Raw genomic sequence first — 22785 nt, 5'->3', positions numbered from 1 at the left:
ACACTTCAGGATATTTTTTGATCCTAGACAAGTTGCTAAAAACTACAATCTTCTCATGTTTCATTTGCATTGGACTGAGCTATAATTATAGAAAATTTTCCATTGCCCTGGTTAAACTGTTATTTGTGAATCAGTTAATACTATTTAATTTTTAAATGACCAAATCACCAGGGTGATTTAAACTGCAGATTTCTAGCTTTCCACAATTCAAGTTCTATACTGATTAATAAATCAGCATCAATGTTTCATCTTTAATATTCTGCTCACTGAAATGGGAAAGTACTCTGCCTCTCCTCCACCCCAACACCCACATGGAAAGAAATGCTGAATTGTGAAAAATTTAGAAGCTTTTCCCATGGAGATAAAATCACTAATGTGGTATTTTATACTATGGTATCAGTGAGTGATGAAACATCTGTGTAATTACGTTTTCCCCTGATGATTTTCAGTAGTTAGTAACAATTAAAAACAATCCAGGCACAGATTTAAAGTTACCATGAAATTTAATGGGTCTGAGGAAAAAAGAAAGTCAACAATGAAATAATGAAAGTTCAAGTTCTACACATTCATATGATCATAAATTTGGAGCTGGAAGAGATCTTAGACATCATCTTCTCTAACCTAATTTTACAGGTGAGGAAACAGAGGTATGGAGTAAAGTGATTTGTCTTAAAATCACTTAAGAGGGAAATTCAGGTTCTTTGATACCAAATTTGGCCCTATTTTATTATACTGTGCTGCCTCAATTAATTCACATTCTTTAAAAGTTTTCACAGTTAAAAATTTCTTTTAAAATGAAGAAGCTTCAAATTTTTCCCTAGACAGAAGTTTGTTACATGGAGGTTAATATTTTTGTTAGCTTTCAAATGAGTCTTAGCTTGTTCTTGCATTTTTCTTTGTACTTAATCAAGTTTCATCATAATATCTATGCAAAATAATTCTCCATAATTCAATGGAGTACTGCTTCCAGGACTGATAAGCCTTGGACCAAAGTCAAACTTTCACCCCTGTTTGATGTGTATGTTATTTTTCTGGAAATATGCTGCTTTACAGAAGCATTTTAATTTAGTATAAACCTCTATACAGCCTATTTAAGACTAAGTCAAAACTTACCCATAGGGACTTTGCAGACGACTCTTCCATGGCCTTGGTCACATTTAACTTTAGTCCATGTTTCACTTGAGGCCAGCAAGATGCTACAATTTCCACCAATATTGGTACTTTCATTTCCCCATTTAACATACTCTGCTACTGAACCATCCAACCAACTCCAAGACTCATCTGTAGGAAGGGATTATAGTAAGGTTTGGTTATCACCCCTAAAATTTCAAATAAACATATGAGAAGGTTCTGAAGCATGAAGATAGTTATATTTCTTACAATGTGTAGTTTGGATGAAAGCATCTTCACTACAAATATACTTCTAGCATTAGAAATAGCCCTGATTCCCTCTTTTTGTTCAGTCCAGATTAACTCAAAACCACATACCTTTTTTCTGAAAACTTCCACCAATGAAAGAGTGTTTTACATTAATTCTTTAGGGCCAGGGTGGAAATATCAATCATAGCATTTTGTAACAATCACTGAATACAGTGAAGCACTTCGAAGTGTGAGAACACAAATGTGAAAAATATCCAGTATTCAGAGGACCAGGCAGCCCAGTACTAGTGAGATGGGTCCTAGAAGTTTAAGACCCTTTGTCAGAACATATTCTTTCAACGAAAGTATAAACGATGTTGTTGACCCAAGACTCTTAGAAACAAGTGTCCATTATCACCCAAACTAGTTTATTATAATTTGGATTGAGATATTTCTCCATTATCACAAATTCATTAAAAAATTTATAAGTTATCAGGCCAGGAAACCTAGGATCACTTATCAGTAAAATCAAATCACAGAATCTCAGAAGGGACCTCAAAAGGCATTTAGTCCAAGGGCGCCTGACAAGAATCTTTTCTACAATGTATCTGACAAGTGGTTCTCTAGCCATTGCTTTTGGGAGAGGAAATCCACCATCTCCCTAACACCCCATTCCACTTTTGGAATTGTTAGGAAGTTTTTCCTTTTATCAGAGTGAAATTTTTCTCCCTCCTTTCCCCTCACAGCTTCCATTTGTAGCTCTGGATTCCTACTTTTGCTCTCTAAGGTCATGCATACCCAGTACAATCCCTCTTCCACATGACATTTCTTTCTTTTTTTTTTTCTTAAGTGACTTGCCCAGGGTCACACAGCTAGTAAGTGTCAAGTGTTTGATCTGAGACTGGATTTGAACTTAGGTCCTCCTGACTTCAGGGCCAGTGCTCTATCCACTGTACCACCTAGCTGCCTCAATGTGACATTTCTTTAGATACTTCAAGGCAGCTATAATCACACTCCCTAACTATAGTTATACACTAAGCTCTGTCTTGGACCTTCTCTCTTCATACATTCTACCTTAGTGACCTCATCAGTTCCAATGGATCTAGCTTCTCTAGGAGACAACTGCTGGATCTATATATCCAGTCAATCTCCTGAACTCCAGTTCCATATCACTGCTCAGAAGCTAAGGTGTCACAATAGATAGAATGCTGAACCTGAAGTCAGGAAGACCTGAGTTCAAATCCTACCTCGGATACTTTTTTTAGCTGTGTATTATTAGGCAAGCCATTAACCAGATGCTGTCTGGTTTTTAAGTTACCTTATCTGTAAAATGGGGATAGTAGCAGGTTGTTGTTACAGGTTGTTGTGAAGATCAACTGAAATAACACATTATAAAGTGCTTTGAGATCCTTAAAGCACTAGCCATTATTATTATTTATTGACCATTTCAAATTGGATGTAACATAGATATCTGAAACTTCACATATCTAAAATAAAACTTATTCTTAAACCCTCCGCTCTGCTTTCTATGTCTTGCATATTCCTAAATATATCACTCTTGTCATTTTCATTAGGATGTAAACTCCTTTAAGGCAGAGACTCTTTCATCTTTGTACCCTAGTGCCTTTCACACAGTAAGTGCTTAATAAATGTTTGATGATTGATTTGCACCTGGGTTAAATATCCACAGAACCTTTAATCAATGCTAAAATGGCAGGAGCCTGAGACTTTCCTCCAACAATGAAGAATTTTTTGGAAAGCGCACCAGAAAAAAGCACACCAGTTTCCAGAAAAGGCTGAAATTGAGACAAGTTTCTATGAGACTATTCAGGGATTTGTCTACAAAATGAACACAAAGAAACGTAATTCTTACCATTAGAGTGTCGAGATAATCCAAGCCAAACTCTCATCGTGACATAATTATGTTCTCTTATCATTCTGCTCACAAACATGTTCTCATCTTCATTTTTTATGTTAACAATGGTTGCTGCACTATCTGAAGTAGTAAAATTAGTGTGTTAAAGACATATCTACTTTAGGAGTTTTCAATATACACAAATGGCTAATCTGTAATACATTAAAGAAAGCTATTATGGAAAAATGTTGATACAGAAAGATATAATTTGAATCATGTAAAAATCAATCTTCACCTAAAAATCCTAAACCTTTATATTGAAACTAATCTTTTAAAGGCCATGTGTAACCAGTAGCTTTTAGAATTATGCAATAAATAACTCTATTTCCCTAAAAAGATAGCTGATATGAAAGAATTACCCTCAAATTTCCAGACTGATAATTTTGTACATAGAGGATTTTAACTTCTTAGAAATATTTTTATGGTGACACTTTTTGAGCCTGAATATTCAGTCTTCTGTGCCACAACAGTTAGAGGTAATGACTAGGGGAATAAAGTGGTAGAAAAATAGACAGCCATTTTTAACTTGACTAAAACATCATCTTTTGCTCATATCAGTTTTTAATTTGTTTCTATTAGGATAGAAATTAAATGTGTCTAATATTCTATGGGCCCCGTGAACCTTCCAAAATACCTTCTATTCATGATAGAATTTAAACAAGTACATTTGGTCGTGGAAATGGGCTTTCACCTAACCATTGCAGGTCCCTAAAACGGCACCTGATTGGTAAGTGGAAGACTAGGCTAGTCTGACCCCTCATATCTTTTTATCATCAGTTCATAAACATGCTGTCTTGTTTCCCAAGAATTATTGAATCTTGGAATAGAAACATTTAACTGGAAAGTTAAAGTACAGAACCTTTAAGAGGATTGTATGATTCTATGACAATTTCTCATAGTTTCCAAGCTGAGGTTCTAAAGGGACTATTAGAATGTGAGCTTAGAATTAGAGTGGAAGCTCCCCGAGGTCAATGACTATGCTCAGCACTTGGTCTACTGTCCTGTGCGTTGTATATGTGCTTAATAAATGCTTGTTGGTTTATTGGTTGGTCCAGGTTTGTAGTTAGGCTGTTGTCCTCTACAGGAAGCCATATCCAGTCTCCAAAAGGAGCCATGGAATAACAAGGACCTGGAACAGGTGATTGTGCAGATGATGTAGACACCCAAGAGTTAGTGCACTGTCAGGCCAACTTCTGGTAAGATGATAAACAGAAAGAAGGCACAGTATGTAAGTATTAAATACATTTCATCCTAAGCAATTAAACACTGCCATGTTGTCTCAAATTATACATAATAATGATGATGATGATGATAGCAAATATTTATATATATAATGCTTTATGGCTTTTAAAGTGCTTTATAAATATCTCATTTTATCATCATAACAGCTCTGGTGGATTAAGTGGTACTATCATCCTCATTTTACAGAGGAGGAAACTGAGGCAAAGTTTAAGTAACTTGCCTAGAGTCACACAGCTAGGAAATGTCTAAAGGTGGAATGAACCCAGGTACTCCTGACTCCAAGCCCAGAATGCTATTCAATGCCCCACCTAGCTGCCTTTAATGACAAGGCTATTGCTATGTGGCTAAGAGGTCCAAAGAGATCTTGAATTTTTTACATCCTTTAGAGTTAGAATTTTTTTTTAATTTATCTTAAGTTTTTTATATGTGGAATAGTATATCATAGATACAATTCTGTTACTCAAAACCCACCATGCATTAGAACATCTTTTCAGATAAAGAGAACTTGGAAGACTCCTCACAGACAGGAGCAGGATAATTGGATGAAATTTCCATTCGTGTGGTTAAATTGTTAATACAAGGATACTGACCAGATGGACACTATGCTAGATATGCAATGTAGAGGGCATTTTCCCAATCTGAGCAAATGATCTTCATGAATTGTGCACCCAAGGAGATACAACTAAATGACCATGTAACTTGTTACTGTTGTGACTAAAAATAATTTTTTCCACATTGCTATTTTCACTGAAACAAACTAGGTATTGTTACCTAGGATGGTATGAATCATTCTGAATTTCTTTGCTTTTGTTCTCTTATCCTCACCCTGAACTAGTCTAAATAATAAGAAGTGTACCATACCAAGTTCTGAACAGAGTTGTTTGGCCTCAGAGAAATTGTGCAATGCCTTCTCAAAGGTATAACAGGAATCTCCAAATGGAATCCATGGAGTCCCTTTGGGTGATGGACATCGTGATGAGTATTTTTGAAGAGTTTGCTTTTTAGCTGCAAAACAGATGGGTAAGATGATTACTTATAGGAATTAGGAGAAACTGTATCTTCTAAATAAAATTAAGCTTCTCTGTTTTTAGCACCGGACAGTCCTGTCATCAGGTGGCAATATATCTTGTGAAGGGCAAGGGCCCCTTCCTTCTCAGAGTTCACCTTTTTGAACACGTTTCTGGGATATAATTTTTTTAAACTATTGAAATTAGAAGACAGCCACCACAGGATCACAGATTAAGAGCCAGAAGAGACCTCAGAGGACAACTGATCCAGCTTCTTCATTTAATAGATGGGGAAACTGAGGCCCAGGAAAGTTAAGTGATTTGCCCAAGGTTATAAAGGTAGTAAGAGACAGAGGCAGGATTTGAACCTAGGTCTTCTAAATAGAGAGCTGATGTGCTTGCCATTATACCATGATGCGTCCCTGTCAAAAAAAAAAAGAAAGAAAGCTCAACATTTATATAAAACTGTAAAGTTTGCAAAGCATTTTCCTTACAACAACCCCGTGAGGGAAAATATACAACTAGTATAATCATCCTTGTTTTACAGGTAAGGAAACTGAGGCTTGGAGAGATTAGGATTGAAGATTTCAAGCTTGAAAAGAATTCAGAGGCTTTCTAAATAATTTGTCTAAAATACTGTAGGTAGAGACTTGCAAGCTATCCTCAAGTGAAATGCTTTGCTTTGGGAGGTAATTAAGTGCCTCCCACCCAAGAGGTCTTTGAATGAAGGCCAGATGACTATTTGTTAGGAATTCGGTAGAGAGTATTTTTACTTAGGTATGGGCTGCGATGGAGTCCAACGCTTTCTACTGGCCTTGTCTCACAGTTGTAGGTATTTTGTAATCACTCTGAAGTGATTTTCGTGTTGGGGAAAAATAAGCCAAGGTAGGGTACAACTCAGATAATTGCTGAAATTCTCTCCTTCTTTGGATTTTGTGACACAATGAGTTGCCTTCCTTATTAACCCTCATCTCTTCCACTAAACTAAATACTAAAAACTAAAAACTAAAGTTCTCCTTTAATCACTGAATGGATGTTGCCTCAGACAAACTGAGACCTGGGAAAGACCTTAGCTTTAAAAGGCCAAGGTCTCCCACTGCATTGGGACCATCTCCAGTCCGTCCTGATCTATGTCTTGCCACTGGACCCAGATGGCTCAGGAGCAGAGAGTGAGGCTGGGCACTTTGCACAGTCCTGCCTCACTTAAGTCCAATTCACTTGCAAGTCATGACATCACCTTTCTGATGTCACCGTTCTCTTTGAGAACAAAGGACAAACAATAATCACCAACTTGTAATTTGAAAACTTCTCCCAAGCTCAGTTCTTATTCCTCTGGTTTTTCCTCTCTGTGAGCATAATTTCATTAAGATGCTTATCCACTCTTGTGCCTTCCACCATCAGCTTTATTTTGAGGATTCTTTTCATCTCTAGTCTTGAACTTTTTATATCGCTAGTTGCCTAAAGGATATCTCCACATGACTATCCCTTGATCACCTGAAATTGGCTAGATCCCAAACTGACTATTTCCATACATAATGCCATTCTATCTTAACTTCCATGTCACTCTAAATGGCACCTCTATTTCCTGGCTGGTGAGCATAACACCTTGGAATCATTTACTTGTCTCTCACTTTCTCTTTTACTGTAAGTAACAAAAATAATTTCTGTGCTATGGAAAGGGAAGTTTAGAGGGTTTTTTATTTTTGTCTTTTTTTTTTTTTTAGGACAAAAGATGCTTAGTAGATTATGTTTAAATAGAAAAACTCTGCTGAAGTGTTGGGTCTGGAATCAAGAACCGAGTTCAAATTCAGCTTCAGATACTTAATAGCTGTGTAACCTTGGGCAAGTCACTTAACCTCTGCTTGTTTTGGTTTCCCCATCTGTAAAACAGGGATAATAATAGCACCTATCCCCGAGGGTTGTTGTATGGATCAAATGAGATAATTGTAACATGCTTAGCACAATGACTCGCACATTATAAGCACTGTATTTTGTTCTTATTCAGTTGTTTCAGTCATGTCTGACTCTGTGTGACCTCATTTGGGGTTTTCCTGGCAAAGATACTAGAGTGGTTTGCCATTTCCTTTCTCAGCTTATTTTACAGATAAGGAAACTGAGGTAAACAGGGTTAAGTGACTTGACTAGGCTCACACAACTAGTGTTGGAGGCCAGATTTGAACTCAAGATAATGAGTCTTCCTGACTTCTGGACCAGCACTCTATCACCATACCACCTACCTGCCCCAAGCACTATATAAACATCAATCATTATTTCTCTGAACATTTACAGATTGGGATCTTTACTATAAACTTCCAAATGAGAGGCAGCTTATCATTCCAAGCTATATTAAATGGTATTAAGGTAAACAGAGCCATTTGCTTACATTCTGGGGGCTAAAAATAATTGGCAAATGGCAATTTGAAAAGCTGTTTTAAATAACTTCCCGTGTAAGTTTTTCGCATCAGATCAAAGGACTTAGAATTAGAAGATATCGCAAAGATCACTGAATCCAAATTCCTCATTTTAAAGATGAAAGATCCAAAGTCATAGAGATGGTAAGTAGCAGAGCTGAGATGTGGACTCAGGTCCTCTGATCCCAAATTCATCTTTCTATCTCTTGAGGGCAGGGACTCTATCCTTTATTTTCATTTGTATTTGTGTCCCCAATGCTTAGCATAGTGCTTGCACATAGTAGGTACTTAATGTTTATTGACTCACAGACTTAAATGGAATATTTTTTATTTTGATTTTGATTACATTTAAGGATGTATGCTCGTTAACATTTTGGATCCATATATCCTATCAGAACTACCAAAAATTCCAGGAGAAAGACTTTTTGGGCAAAGTTTCTTTAACATTTTTTGTGTGTCTTGGACTCCTCCTTAGAGTAGGATAATAAAGGAAATCAATTATATCAAAATAAAGATTTTTTTTTCCTCATCCAAATTCATGGGTCCCTAGGCTCCAGGTTAAGAAGCCCTGCTTTAGGGGCAGCTAGGTGGCACAGTGGATAGAGTACCAGCCCTGGAGTCAGGAGGACCTGAGTTCAAATCCAACCTCAGACACATAACACTCACTAGCTGTGTAACTCTGGGCAAGTCACTTAACCCCAATCGCCTAACCAAAAAAAAAAAAAATCTTGCTTTAGAGGGAACCATCTATAATTACTGTCTTCCTTGTTCCTGTATACGAAGAGGAGAATTTCACATGTATTTTCATTTCAACTACAGTGTCTACAAATTGCCTAAATGTTTTCATGGATAAATAATCATTTAAACCTGTGAAGAGTTCCCACTATGTATAAAACTGGGACCTTGAACATTCATTCTACACGACCTTTCTGAGCTTCAGCTTCCTTACCTATAAAATGAGGAGAGGAGAGCACATAATCTCCAAGGTCCCCTTCCAGCTCTAACGTTTATGAGCCTCTGATACTTTTGCTATTGCTGATACAAATGTAGTAAGTTCCCTTCACCAGAAATCTAAGAGAGAACTGTTGTGACCTGCACATTCAGAACGGAGGGAGGGACAGGGAGACAGACAGTAGAAGTTCTCATTTAGTGGGTCAGTGGCTGTGGTGGGCAAACCTCGCTGATGCAGGCCTCCACTGTCCACAGAAGGCACAGCCAAGACGATGCTATGCAATACATGCATGCAAAAAACATAACATTCTAAAGCAAGACTTACCTTTTTTAGGTTTATAACAAATAGCACCATCCATAACAGAGCTGCATTTTTCATGTCTCCAAATTCCTTTAGGATCCAAGACAACACAATTTCCTGTAGAATATTGTTCCTTCCATGGAATATAGTCAAATGTGCTTCCATCAGACCACTCAAAAGTTGAGTCATTTCCCTATTTTAATGAGTAATAATGAGGTTCTGAATCTAGATCCAAATTTAGATAAAAAAACTACATGCACTTAAAAATGGAATGACATTAATTTTGTACTTCTTGGTACTCTAATGGAATATTCATTTGGTTTATTGATCTAGGACTTTTAATTTTAGGATTTTATACAAAACTTAGAACACTTTCTTATAAACAAGTTGAAATTGGGATATTCAACTTGAGGTTTTATTCTGTCTCTAGAGGACAAATGCTGGGAGCCATTTGCATGTGGTAATCTTAAAGAACTTTCCCCTACCTATTTAAAACACATCCTTAAGATAGTAGATAAGCTAGTTAGAGCAAGAAGGGACCTCAGAGACAATTGTGTCTACCTCCTTCATTTTACAGATAAGGAATTATGACCTGGAGAAATTAAGTCATTCGCCCAAAGTATCATGGGTACTAAGTGCCCTTGGACAAGTGACCTCATCTCTCTGTGCTTCAGGTCTTCATCTATAAAATGAAGGAGTTGGCCTTAATGGATGTTAAAGTCCCTTCCAGGTCTGTGATCCTCTGGTCCCATTTTAAGTATATGGGTAAAAATTTCTTTAAATTGTCATAAGCAATGGTCTCCCAGCATCTGTTATAATTCTAGAATTCCAATCTCAAAGTCTACTATTATCACTTATTATTCTACATTTGGCTTGTGTCAGAATCATTGTAGAGGCCACATTTTTCCCATGATTCACTGTTTTTGTATGTTGGTATCAGGTACAATTTAGACAAAAAAGGTAGAAATGAGTTTATTTAATGGTGTCAAGGAAGGAGGGGTAGGCACACAGGAAGAAAGTATCTGAGCCAATAGGGCTTGTGAGGGGGGCCATGTATGTTCCTTACGATATCTGACCCCCACAGTTCTTATCTGTTATCAAAATCTCAATAGATAACATAGATTTCTGGAGAGACAGATGCCATAATATAGTCCAGAGCTATAATAATTCCTAGGATACTTGGGTGCTTTGGACTGGATGGGGTAGCAGGGAAAGAAAAGGTTTTAAAAAGGAAATCCCCAATAGTGCTGATAACTAGACTCAATTTAACATACTACACTGAATTATCACGCCAGGTTTGGAAATCATATCCCAAAGACATCAGATTTAGAGTAATTTTTGGAATTAATTATTTATGGGCAGGGTCATTATCCATACATAATTTATGAGCTGAATGTTTCCATCTAGTAAATGAAGATAATGCTGATTGAATATGTGTGAGAAAGCTTTATATACATAATTCTGTACCATGCTACTTACATCGTGACTTGACAGTCCAGTCCATAATGGAAATCCATCACGTTTTGCAAGATCCTCCAAAAAGAGTTGACCGTTTTTGTCATGTACACTTGTTAAAGAGCTCTCGTTTTGGGAACATTCTTTCAATGCTTCATACCATGTGAATTTTTTTTGAACAACATTATATATAGAATCTTCATATGGAATTAATTGTGGCAGGGTACGATTGTATTCTTCCTTGTAGTCAACTATGATGTTTAAATAGGGAATTAGAGCTTGAATATAAACAAATTTAAACTATACTTCAGACAGTCAGTCAGTCAACTAGTATTTATTAAGTGCCTACTGTGTACAAAGGCCCTGTGCTAAGCACTAGTCAGTGCTAGAAATCAGGACTCAATTTATTGACTTGTTGAGTGTCTACATTTAAGAAAGTGATGGAAAAAATGTTAATAATGCAAATTAAATGCAAGTGTTGTTCATATACCCGGCCCCCCCAGAGTTGGTTGTTTAACATTTACCAGCATACCCCTGGATATCTACTCTGTGTTTTTTTTTTTACAAATGTGGACTGAGTAATGATATTTTAGATGATAGCATTCTCCTCAGGTCTCACAGTCCCAGAACATCAGAGACGGAAGAAATTTTATAGACCATCTAGTCTGGCTCCCTTTTACAGATGAAGAAACCGAGACCCTGAAGGATTAAGTGATTTGTCTAAAGTTACATAGCTAGTAGGTGGCAGAGTCAAGATTTTCATAAAGGCTTTTAGATGGGCCCCAAGTGAAGTTAAATCAACTTCAGCAATTATGTATTTACTTATAAGCAATGTGATGCAAAGATAAAATGAAATACAGTCCCTGATATTGACCATTTTCTCTTCCAGAAAAAAGAAGTCTAGGGCTTTAAGGAGATATTTAGTTTACCTTATTTCCTCTTAAAAGGTCCAGATCTGAACCATCTCTCTGAAGTGTGACACTGATGTCCAACTGATGTCTAAGACTGGTGAATATACTGTAGAGAGACCTAATGAGATGGTCCAAAGAAGGATACTTCATCCCCTCTACCATCACTGCTACAGTACTCTGATAGGATATTAAGTGAGGGAAGGAGGCTGCTAATATCCTTCAGCCAACTGAAAACTGACTCCATATTTCCATTAAGAGCTGTTTCTGGTCTAATCTACTCAGTAGTTCTAAAGGAAATTTCTAAAGTATTTCTAAAGGAAAGGCTAAACAATGTTTTATTTTCATTATCAGTAAGTTCTTAGAGCTAATTGAAACAATTCCTACTTAAATTTATGCCCCGCAATTTCAATAATGATGTGTCAGCTACTATTTGTAAGCTGTTCTGCTAGGTTGGAATTAACAATTGCTCACATAGATGCTTTCAAGTTTACCAAACTCTTTTCTTACAGCAATCTTGTAAGGTAAGTAGAGCAAGTATTCTCATTTTACAGATGAGAATTAAAGAGGTTAGTACAAGGGTAGGGAACCTGCAGCCTCGAGGCCACATGTGGCCCTCTAGGTTCTCAAGTGGGGCCCTTTGTCTGAATCCATACTTCACAGAACAAATCCCCTTAATAAAAGAATTTATTCTGTAAAACTTGGACTCAGTCAAAAGGCAGTACCTAAGGACCTAGAAGGCCACATGTGGCCTTAAAGCCACAGGTTCCCCACCCCTGTGTTAGTAAGTCTTGGAGTTGTGACTTGAGCCCAGGTCTTCTGACTTCCAATCCAGTACAATTGTAAAGAAGCAATATGGAAGAGTAAATGGATTGCCAGGCTTGAATACAGACCTGGATCTGAATTCTACCATATATATATATATATACTAGCCCATGTGATCATGGGCAAGTCCCTTAACTTCTAGGTGCCTTGGTTTTTAAATCTGTAAAATGGGAATGAAAATACTGCACAGAATTGTGAGGAAGATGCTTTGCAATCCTTTGATTGCTATTTATAGGGCAAAGACCATTTTTTAGCTTACATTTCATTCTTATTTCCTTTCTTCCCCTTTGGTAGTGGTTGCAAGAAGGACTGGACCTATGATTTCACTGATATAGAAAAAAATCCTGGTGACAAACTCCCTTTACCAGAGCTTACAGTGTTACAGCTTACAGTGTTAGAGAATTATTTAGGGGCACTGATGGGTTAAATGAATTAATCACCCAGAGTTCCATAGTTAACATTTGTCAGAGGCCAGACTTGAACACAAGTCTTCTCGGCTCTAAGACTGGTTTTCTATACCCTATACTTTGTTGCCTCTCCTTAAATTTAAATCTGTCCAACTTTTTTTTTTTTAAATCCAAACTTGAGCAAAGTACTAAGATTAAAAAATGTAGGCTAGTACTTGCCTTTTACATTTTTTAGACTTTCCACTTGAACTACCTTTAAAGCTCTCCACATTTTTCTAGTCAATATGCTGCAAATGGATTCAATTTCTAAGGTCCTAATCAATCACAGGATTTCATCCTTAGTATTTTTCTAGGCAGTTTTTTGGATCACTTCCCAATATGCTAAAAAACTGTCACCTGTGAATTTAAATTCTCCTTTTCTAATTATAATGAGAACAAAGCCATCTTAACTAATATTCAGCTCCATTTCATTTTTTCTCTTAATTATCACAATTAGACTCATTACTTACCTGTTTCAATTTTACAGGCAAGAATGCTGCGTTGGTGAAAATAAAGAGCTTCTTCGACACTATTATAAAGGTAGATATCCCAGACACCATCAGTATTCAAGCCAGCATAAAATTTCTTGTTTTTTATAGTTGGTCTTCCTGTTTTCCAGTTTGTATAGGACAAGGCAGTCTTGTCAGACCACTTTAAAGAGTCATCTAAAGAAAAGAAACATGTTTAGAAACAAAAATGTTAAGCCTTATGCACACATCTGAAGCTGCTAATAGGTCTAACTTGACACCTTCCTTTTCATACCCTTTTTTTTTATTAGTCTTTGATACTTTCAGAGCAATGGGGTTATTCTTTGTCTCTCAAGGATTCTGTAATACTCATTCCTCACCACAAGAGTACTATATGACATGCTTTTAATTGACCACATTTTGACACTAAGTATAATTTCACTGTGTGTCAGTACCTTAGGGTACTATAAGATGAAGTCTGGGAATCGGTAGTCTTGATCTGAACTATCAGCATTTGGATACACTTCAATAATCTTTAGCTTGGTAAACAGAAGTTGACTACAGCAAACAGGTGGATGAAATTTTACATATTTCTTCAGAAATTACTACATTTACTTACATGATTTCCTTTCTATTTTCATAGACTTTTGACTGCTAAAGTGACAATGAGAAAGTGTTCTAGGTTGCTGGCCAAGAGCCATTAACTTTGGCAGTTGTTACATAATTTTCTCAAGAGGAGTTGTCTTGGCTATCAGTTACAGCAACTATTGGAAGTATTTGAAGGCTTGATAAGGGAGACTGAAGAGTTATGAAGGGGTTGAATATTCTTGCATTTGCTTTTATGAAGAAAGGTTTAATTAACCAGAGCTTATACCTCTTCAACAAATCTTACCTAGGATTATTGCAGACAACTAGACTGAAATTAAACAGATTTTAAAGATTGCACCTTCTCAAAAGTGATGGTGGAGGGGAAGAAAATGCACAAGCAAATATGATGTATGCTAGATTCATGAATTTCAAAGTGGCTTTTGGTGCTGTGGTCCAGTCTTATAAGTAGTTTTCAAAGAAGGTGCCAACCTCATCAAAATTCTAATTGGCATAACAAATGGTGCCAGGTTCATCCATGTTCCAATTTTCTTACCAGTTTTTGGCCTAGCTATTCCCATTTCCCTACTGGTTCTCATTTCACTTGGCAAAGAACCTAAGCATCTGTCTATAGTAATTATGCTAAAGAGAAGCAGTACATATGTTTACATTTTATGGCCTGCTGCTTTATTTTTATGGTTTTCTTAACCAACAGAGAATAAGGAATATGCTTCAATGTCAAGGTCAAGGGTACCTCACTTCTCCCAAAATTCTTTGCTTTTTCCCAATTAGTAAACAGTTGTACATATTCCATAGTTCCTATGCAAAGAGAGCACTTGCTCACCTAGAATGAGTTCCACCAGGTGATGGGCAGTTCTTAGTGGCCACATTGTGGCTCTAGAACCTTGTTAACTTCTTTCTCCATCTCTGGCCCATGGCTTCATCTTGAGCCAGTCAAAATTTTTAAAAAATAAGCAACAAAATACCTTTCAGAATTGGACTATAGAATGAAAAAATATAACCTTCAGACTGATATGAAAATCAAGAATGTAATTGGACATTCAGAATGTTGGACTATCTATATTAGGAAGATACAGATTCAAGTATCAACTCTAATACCAGTTAGGTAATCCTGAGGGAGCAATTTAACCTCTCTCAGATTCAGTTTACTCAATCTGCAAAATGGGCCTAATATCCTATATATTGGGGGCTCAAATGCTGTAATGTAATTAAAGTGCTTTGCAAATGTTACAGGGCTATATATGTGTCAATTATTATTATTGTTATTATTCAGTCGGTTGATTAACATATTGACGTTGTTCTCTTTGAGAACCCTCACTAAAAACTTCTCTTCAGTCTTCAAAAGAAATATTTTCCATTTATATCTAAAAGGTATTAGGAGGAAAAGTATTAGAAGGCCAAACTACAGATCTGCCTTTTACCATCAACTAAATTCTAAACTCTGCCACCACCACCCCTACCCCTCAGTTGATGGCAAAGAGCAAATCCACAGCATGACCTAGGTTTTGTGCTCTCCATTAGCACTTGGCTACCCAATATGCATGGGGAAGGGGGAAAGGGGGTGATATTGTTTAGGGGTTTTTACGTGAAAGTAGTTGAGAGGCAAAGATATTATATATATTAAACAGTAAGAATGAACAAGATCCAGCATGTTGTCACATAGGATGTAGCTAGAAATGTAGGCTGTACTTCTTGGTTGTACTTTATACCAACTGATAGTCAAAATAACTGAATGTGGGATATTTCATTTAGAGGGAGGTAATTGCTTGCTATTCTGGTATTTCCTTAGGACAGATTTAAGTATTAGAAGAAATTTCAGAATGTGTTGTACATTCTTAAAATGGGTTTTTAGACTGATAGATTAAACAAAAATCTCCATGACAGTTTATATATGGGATGGGGGAGTAGAGATAGTGTATTAACATGGGGTTTATGAAATTTAAAAAATATTCTGATAATTATTTCAATATAACAGGTTTCCTTTGTAATTCTATTACTTTATGCATTTAAAAACATTATTTTGAGAAAGGGTCCATAGACTACCAGCTTGCCAAAGGAGTCCACAACACTGAAAAGGTTAGAAACCCTTGTTTTATCTAATGTCTATATAAAAAAAATGGCTATCAAAGACATATGAAGAGAAGTTTCTACTGATTGAGTCTCAAGAAAAAGTGGCTCAAAATTTTAAACAAATTGTATGTATATCCATTTGTATGTGTATGTATGCATATATGCACAGACACAATCTATTTATCTTATATAATAAATACATCTCTTGGGGTGTGTGTGTGTGTGTGTGTACACAATAAACCCACCTAGATGCCATAAAAACTCTATAGGAACCATCAATCATTACTAAAGAGGGAATAGGGATGAAATGCAGGAATTAATCTATTAGGCTTATTTCAAGAAAGACTGAAATAATCAGAGTTGATAATTTCTAGATCCTCTTTTCTCTGACATATTTTCATTATCTTCCAAAATCTTGGGCATGCACACAAACATACACACATCTGTATATACATATCTGTCTAGCCATCTATACACATTCATGTGTATATATAGGTATGTATATATATGTACACAATACATATATGTATTTGTATGTAGTGCATATGTATATATATATATTTTAGAAAGCTTATATTCTTTTATTATCACCTGCATATGATTCTCAAACCTCTCTTCCCCAGACCTCTTTTCTGCTATCCAATTCCACATCTTCCATGACATACCTAATTAAAGGAAAAATCATTTTCCATTGTTTGGCTCTAAGTTTTGGCAAGGGTAGAGTGTGTGCAAAGGGTGAGAGTGGGGCAAAAGATCTCACAATTTATATAAGACAAAGACATTCTTTCTTACTTCTTTGCCCTAAATCCTAAATATGGAGCTGTATATTCCATTGGTCACCTATACTTTTGTAGATTGACAAACTGGTAATTATGTAGAACAAGACCAGGCAAGGGGAAAAAAGACTTCAGACATAACTCACCATCATAAGTTATACCCAACAATATCCAGGAAGCCATATAATTGAAGTACAGAAGCTGTTCACGAACAAAGTCATTCTCTCTCTCATCTCGAATACTCAGAGCGTGTGCCTTTGGATCTATTAAATTAAAGGTCTTCAATTAACTGCACGTCAAAACTGTTAACATTTAATACTTAGGTTTACTTTGATGAATGAGTTCATCAAAGCCCAATTACAGTGAAAGATTATTCTAACATGTCAATATAAACACCTCCCTCTACACCTAAACAGGAATGGGAAGCAGGTCAAGAAGTTAAATTTGGTCTACATCCAGCAGAGAACTAGTTGTATAGGACAGAAATGAAAATATGTTTATACTCTTCATTTTCTAATATCAAAGTACCTTTTCATACTGTACCAACCCATCTCTATGGAGGACAACCAAACTATTTATATTGATAATATACTTTAAGAGTCCATGTCACAGAACGACTTTGTAGTAATTAACCCCTTTGAGTGGGGCGTGAGGCTAACTCACCTTATCATAAATTAAACTTAATAGTGAACAGTGTTCTATTTACAGACAGTTCTTGCTTTATGTAAATTCACATTATACAAATTTGACTTTATGTAAAGCATATGAATGTCAAGGCATATTATTTACTTACTACATTTGCCCAGGCAATTGCAGCTTTGGATGCAGATAAAGACTAGACATTGAGAGATTTCTGGAAGTCTTAAAATATTTACCATGCAATCTGGAATATTGCTTAGGCCATAGGAAGATATAACAGAAACATGTATGAAGAGCGTTTGGAAAAAAATGTGCCCGTAGTTTGTTCCCAATTTTTGTGGATTTGATAAACATGAAACATCTGAAGAAGTAAGAGATTGTAAAATGAGCACAAGGATGGAGCTAGAAGTAGATGAGAATGATGCGGAAGAGTTGTTTGAGTCTCATGGAGAACTATCAAATGAGGATTTGATTGAACAGCTAGCTGCAAAGATGGCAGAAAAAAGGTAAGTTTGAGAACCCAAGGTCAAACAAAAAGGGTTCACAATGAAACAGTTGACAGAAGCATTTCATCATTTGAGTGAATTTTTTTCTTGTATTGAAAAGACGGATCTAAATATGTCAAGATTTTTAAAAGTTCAACGTCTACAAAAGGATAATATTGCTTGATGTCATCAGATAATGCAATGCGAGAAAAAAAGAGAGCCATTGTACAAACATCTCTCAATAGCTTCATAAAAAAAATTGTGTAGCCAACCACAAGTGCCAAGGGCTAGGTGCAGTGGAAGGGGAGGAGGCAACATGCTACACCCCTCTGTTAACTTTTCTGTGCAGTACTATGCATACTTTATCATTAACTTTACCTTTCGTTTCACAATTCTGTTTTCTCTCATGGTACAATATTTAATAACAGCACTTTAGTACATTTTATGACTTGTGTAAAGGTATTATTTTGTGTATGCCTTGGTTATATAAGACTACGTGAAGTGGGTGGCTAGGAGCAAATGCATATGGCATAAAAATTGCTTTTACATAGAGGTCTGTGGAATAGTCCATTTCCATAAAGTGAGAACTGTCTGTAATAAGCTTTCAGCGTATTAGACGTAGGAAATTTTAAAATATACCATCTTCTTACAAATTACAGCTAATAAACCTCAGCTATCTCATTCCCTTTTCCTCATCACTCGATGTAACTTTCTCTCAAGGGAGACTTTCTGAGGAAATGTTCTCTCTCCGGGGTAAGAATACCAAAGTGGTAATAAGGGAGACCCTCAGAAAAAGTCTTTATGAGCCATGGACTCCTTAACTTCATTTTCTACCCGCAGGGATCTCGGCCAGATCAAGCTGATCAATGGGTTCTCTCTCTTACCCAGAGAAAAACACTGATTGATGAAACCTTGACTAATCAGAGAGATTTCACTCTCCTTAGACACATGCACACATTTAAAGCCATTTATAACATAGCTCCCCAACTACCTTTCCAGTCTTTTATTTTGTTAAATATTTCCCAATTATATTTTGATCTGGCTTGGGCTGTACTGGGGAGTGTTGCAGGCACACCTCTATTCTAAACGACTCAGGTTTACAGAACGAATACTTGCCAAGCAGTCAGTTAGATCCTCAGACAAGGCTCCTGCTGATTTGGCTCTCTGATGCCCTGGTCTCAAAGTCAGGGGGAATGATTACAGTTACGCTGCTACTGGAAGCTACAGTTACTGCTCCCTCCTTGGATTTTTATCTTGACACTGACACTTCTCATGTCTCCCTGCAGCTTTCATGCTACGACCAATCATTAGCAGAGCCTGTGGTCCCCCGTCTGGGTCATCTCTGCCTACTATCTGTGATTGAAGTATCTCATTCAAAAGTATCTCAAGAAATTACAGAGGTGTTCAGAGAATTTAGTCAAAATTGTTCTAGAAACTTGGTAAAAGTCCTTCCTGCTCATTTTTCTGACGTGACAACTATGAGATCTTCTATGGTGCAAGAAATATAAACATTCTAATTTAAAAGTATTCAGCCATTCTATAATGAATCCAAGAAGGTTGTACCACGCAACTTCCCTTCTAAAGAGAACCACTGTTTTTATACAGTGATTATACAATAAGGGGCTTGGATAGAATTATATTCATGCTTCTCTTCCTTCTCCTGCTTGCCTTAAATAGGGGCTAGTTGTGACGGTCTGGAGGAGCACAGCTTTTTTTTTTAATTTAAATAACCTATAAGCATAATTTTATTCTAATAGTTATCTCATCAAGAGTATTCTTCCTCTAATTTAAGCCATTTGCCCCACACTCCAGACTCCAATTTTTACCCAGACCCTATTAAACCCTACAATAACATCTGAATGATTTCTATACTTTGTTTAAAATACTTTGTAACTTATGTTACAAATATAGGACAGCCAGGTGGTGCAGCGGATGGAGCACCAGGCTGGGAGTCAGGAAGACCTGAGTTCAAATCCGGCCTCAGACACTTACTAGCTGTATGACCCTGGGCAAGGCACTTAACCCTGTTTGCCTCAGTTTCCTCATCTGTAAAATGAGTTGAAGAAGGAAATGGCGAACCACTATAGTATCTCTGCCCAGAAAACCGCAAATGGGGTCCGAAGAGTCAGACATGACTGAAATGACTAAACAACAACAAGCTTATGTTCACTTGTTTGTTTCTAAAACAGATGGGAGAAGGAAAGAGGTTGCTACTGCTTTTATCTTCTCAATACAGAAATCCTCATTTTTTGTTGTTGTTGTTGATGAAATGATGTGGTATAAAAGGAAAGACCTAACGAGAAATTCTGAGAAGTATGAGTACATCATGAAACAGAAATATAAACAACATGCTCCCCCCATTCTTCTCTTATCTGATTCTTTTTTGTGCATACAAGAGCTGGAAATCCTAGAATAAATTCCAAAATACAATATACTTACTTAGATTCTGACATTTAAGTTGCACATCATCATATGTTACTGCTAGGAACCTATTTTTGGCAATCATGAAATTGTAGCAACTGTTCTGAAATGGTATCCAAGGTGTATTGAGAACCGTAGATGGACATTTAACCGTGTCAGCTTTCTTTACCTCTTTTTCTGCCTCATCTAGAAGACATAATAACAGCAGTCATGTGATTATAATCACTCATATTTACATAACACTTTAAAATTTATGAAGCACTTTCCTCACTAGACCTCTATAACGTGACCAATGTAGGTATTTTTCTCCCAACCATCCTGAAAAACAACTTGGAATTTTAACAGAAAAATCACTAAACTGAATAACATACTCTTTGGCTCAACAACAGCACTACAATGCTATACTACAAGGACAGTCAAAGACAGTGGGAAAGGTGACATATGCACAAAAATATTTATAGCAGCACTTTTTATGATAACAATGAGCTGCAGACAAAGTGCATGCCCATTGAATGGGCTGAACAAATCGTGGCAAAGAATTGGAATAGAATATTATTGTGTGCTAGGGGAAAAGAAGAGAACCTTGGGAGACTTGAACTTGGGGAGACTTGAACAAACATACAGAATGAAATATGCAGAACTATGAGAACAATTTATACAGCAATCATAACACAAAGGAAAATAACTTTGAAAAACATAAAAACTCCGATAAATGCTGTTTCTAATTGTGACTTCAGTAGACAAAAGTGAAAAATGCTTAAGAGCAGCTAGATGGCACAGTGAATAGAGTGCCAGGCCTGAAGTCAAGAAGACCTTTCTTTCTGAGTTAAAATCTGGCCTCAGACACTTACTATGTGACCCGAGGCAAGACACTTCACCCTGTTTGCCTCAGTTTCCTCATCTATAAAATGAGCTGGAGAAGGATATGACAAACCATTCTAGTATCTTTGCCAAGAAAACTCAAATGGGGTCTTGAAGAGTTGGACATGACAGAATGACAAAAATGAATGCTTTCTTCCTCTGAGCAGAATGGTAGTTGACTAAAGGTGGGAAATGAGGCATACATTATCAGAAGGTCTTGAATGAGTATGTTGATTTATTTTGCTTAAGTGTAATAAGGGAGATTGAGAAGTCATTAGGAAGTAACAGTAATGTAAAAATATGAAACCATCAATAAAACATTTTAAAATAAAATATTTTTATACTCATACTTCAGAAAAAGTAGAACTATGACTACTGGATTATCCAATCCATTTTAGATACAAATGTTAAATACCATATACTTAACCTCCTAGACCTTATTAGGAAATTTCAAAAGCACCTTGATGTAATGGCCTAGAACTAAACAGATTGTTCATGATCACTTAGTTCTCTTGAACTAAGAAAACAGTGGTTCTCTTTAGAAGGGAAGTTGCCTGGTACAACCTTCTTGGATTCATTATAGAATGGCTGAATACTTTTAAATTAGAGTGTTTATATTTCTTGCACCATAGAAGATCTCATAGTTGTCACGTCAGAAAAATGAGCAGGAAGGACTTTTACCAAGTTTCTAGAACAATTTTGACTAAATTCTCTGAACACCTCTGTAATTTCTTGAGATACTTTTGAATGAGATACTTCAATTTCTAAATACATGCATTCTTCAAGAAAAATAAATCCATGAATGATATTTTCCCCACCTCCAGATATTGGGTATCCAAGAAAATCCAGTTACAATTTTCTTTAAAGGAACACAGTTTTTTAAGGGAAATTAATTAATTGGGGTGGATATACCACTTTAAGAAAAAACAATCCACACAATTGCAAAAACTAAGCTAGAAGCTGATTATTCAACAAACATTTATTAAGTAACCATGAGGTATAAGACATATTATTGACCTTATAAAAGGATTCCTTTAAATATCAACTAACCAGAGATATATAAGCATTAGTTTATACAAAGACGCAGAAGGAAGCAAAAATATTACGAGTTGATGCCATGTGAAAAATGAAGATAAAAACAGCTAAAAATATTATCAGTGGGAAAATATCCAGTTTACAAAAATATTATTTACACACAACTTTTCCGAGCACACATATTGCGGAAAGCAATTTACAAGAGTATATTTTCCTACCATTTTATAGTAGCAAATGACTTCCATGTATGAAATAAGATTTGTCACAGTGCTACTTAAAGCTTGTTACCCCTTAGAGATAATACATTTTAAGAATAGAAATGTTTAGAATTATAACTTACTTCCTGAGGTATAACAGATAGCCCCCGACTGGATGCTTCTGCAGCCAGAAGCTTTCCAGAAACCATCAGTGTCCAAAATTACACAGTCTTCAAGTTGTACACTATTTTCAGACCAGCGGCTAAAGCTGAAATGTTTTCCATCTGACCAGCCATAGTTGAGTTCATCCTATAAAAGCAAAGGTACATTTTAAAAAATGGGATCACCTTTCTTTCGACCCAGCAGACAAATCTAAGCAAGCATACCACAAATGACCATACCAAAGCA

General features: G+C 36.3%; 1 protein-coding gene across 6 annotated transcripts in view; it reads right to left on the bottom strand.

The window, feature by feature from the left end:
* The window catches only part of LOC114045609 (CD302 antigen), a 183742-nt gene that overhangs the window by 63692 nt on the left and 97265 nt on the right, over window positions 1-22785 (bottom strand). For 4 of the 6 annotated variants that reach the window (XR_003569406.1, XR_003569407.1, XM_027865685.1 and 1 more), the window contains exons 26-35: window positions 22521-22686; window positions 20303-20470; window positions 16886-17002; window positions 13291-13485; window positions 10666-10892; window positions 9211-9379; window positions 5892-5945; window positions 5378-5521; window positions 3233-3355; window positions 1114-1281 (exon numbers count right to left, since the gene is read on the bottom strand). Coding sequence is in view for 4 of the 6 variants with exons in the window: in XM_027865685.1 (XP_027721486.1) it covers window positions 1114-1281; window positions 3233-3355; window positions 5378-5521; window positions 5892-5945; window positions 9211-9379; window positions 10666-10892; window positions 13291-13485; window positions 16886-17002; window positions 20303-20470; window positions 22521-22686 (1531 nt within the window). In the remaining 2 variants the exon portion in view is untranslated. The remainder of the gene's footprint in view (window positions 1-1113; window positions 1282-3232; window positions 3356-5377; window positions 5522-5891; window positions 5946-9210; window positions 9380-10665; window positions 10893-13290; window positions 13486-16885; window positions 17003-20302; window positions 20471-22520; window positions 22687-22785) is intronic. The other 2 variants (XM_027865689.1, XM_027865686.1) reach the window with 1 other exon arrangement.

Source organism: Vombatus ursinus, unplaced genomic scaffold (assembly GCF_900497805.2).
Source record: "Vombatus ursinus unplaced genomic scaffold, bare-nosed wombat genome assembly UNPS02014779.1, whole genome shotgun sequence".
NCBI lineage: Eukaryota > Metazoa > Chordata > Mammalia > Diprotodontia > Vombatidae > Vombatus > Vombatus ursinus.
This window is presented reverse-complemented; position numbering and strand designations above follow the sequence as displayed.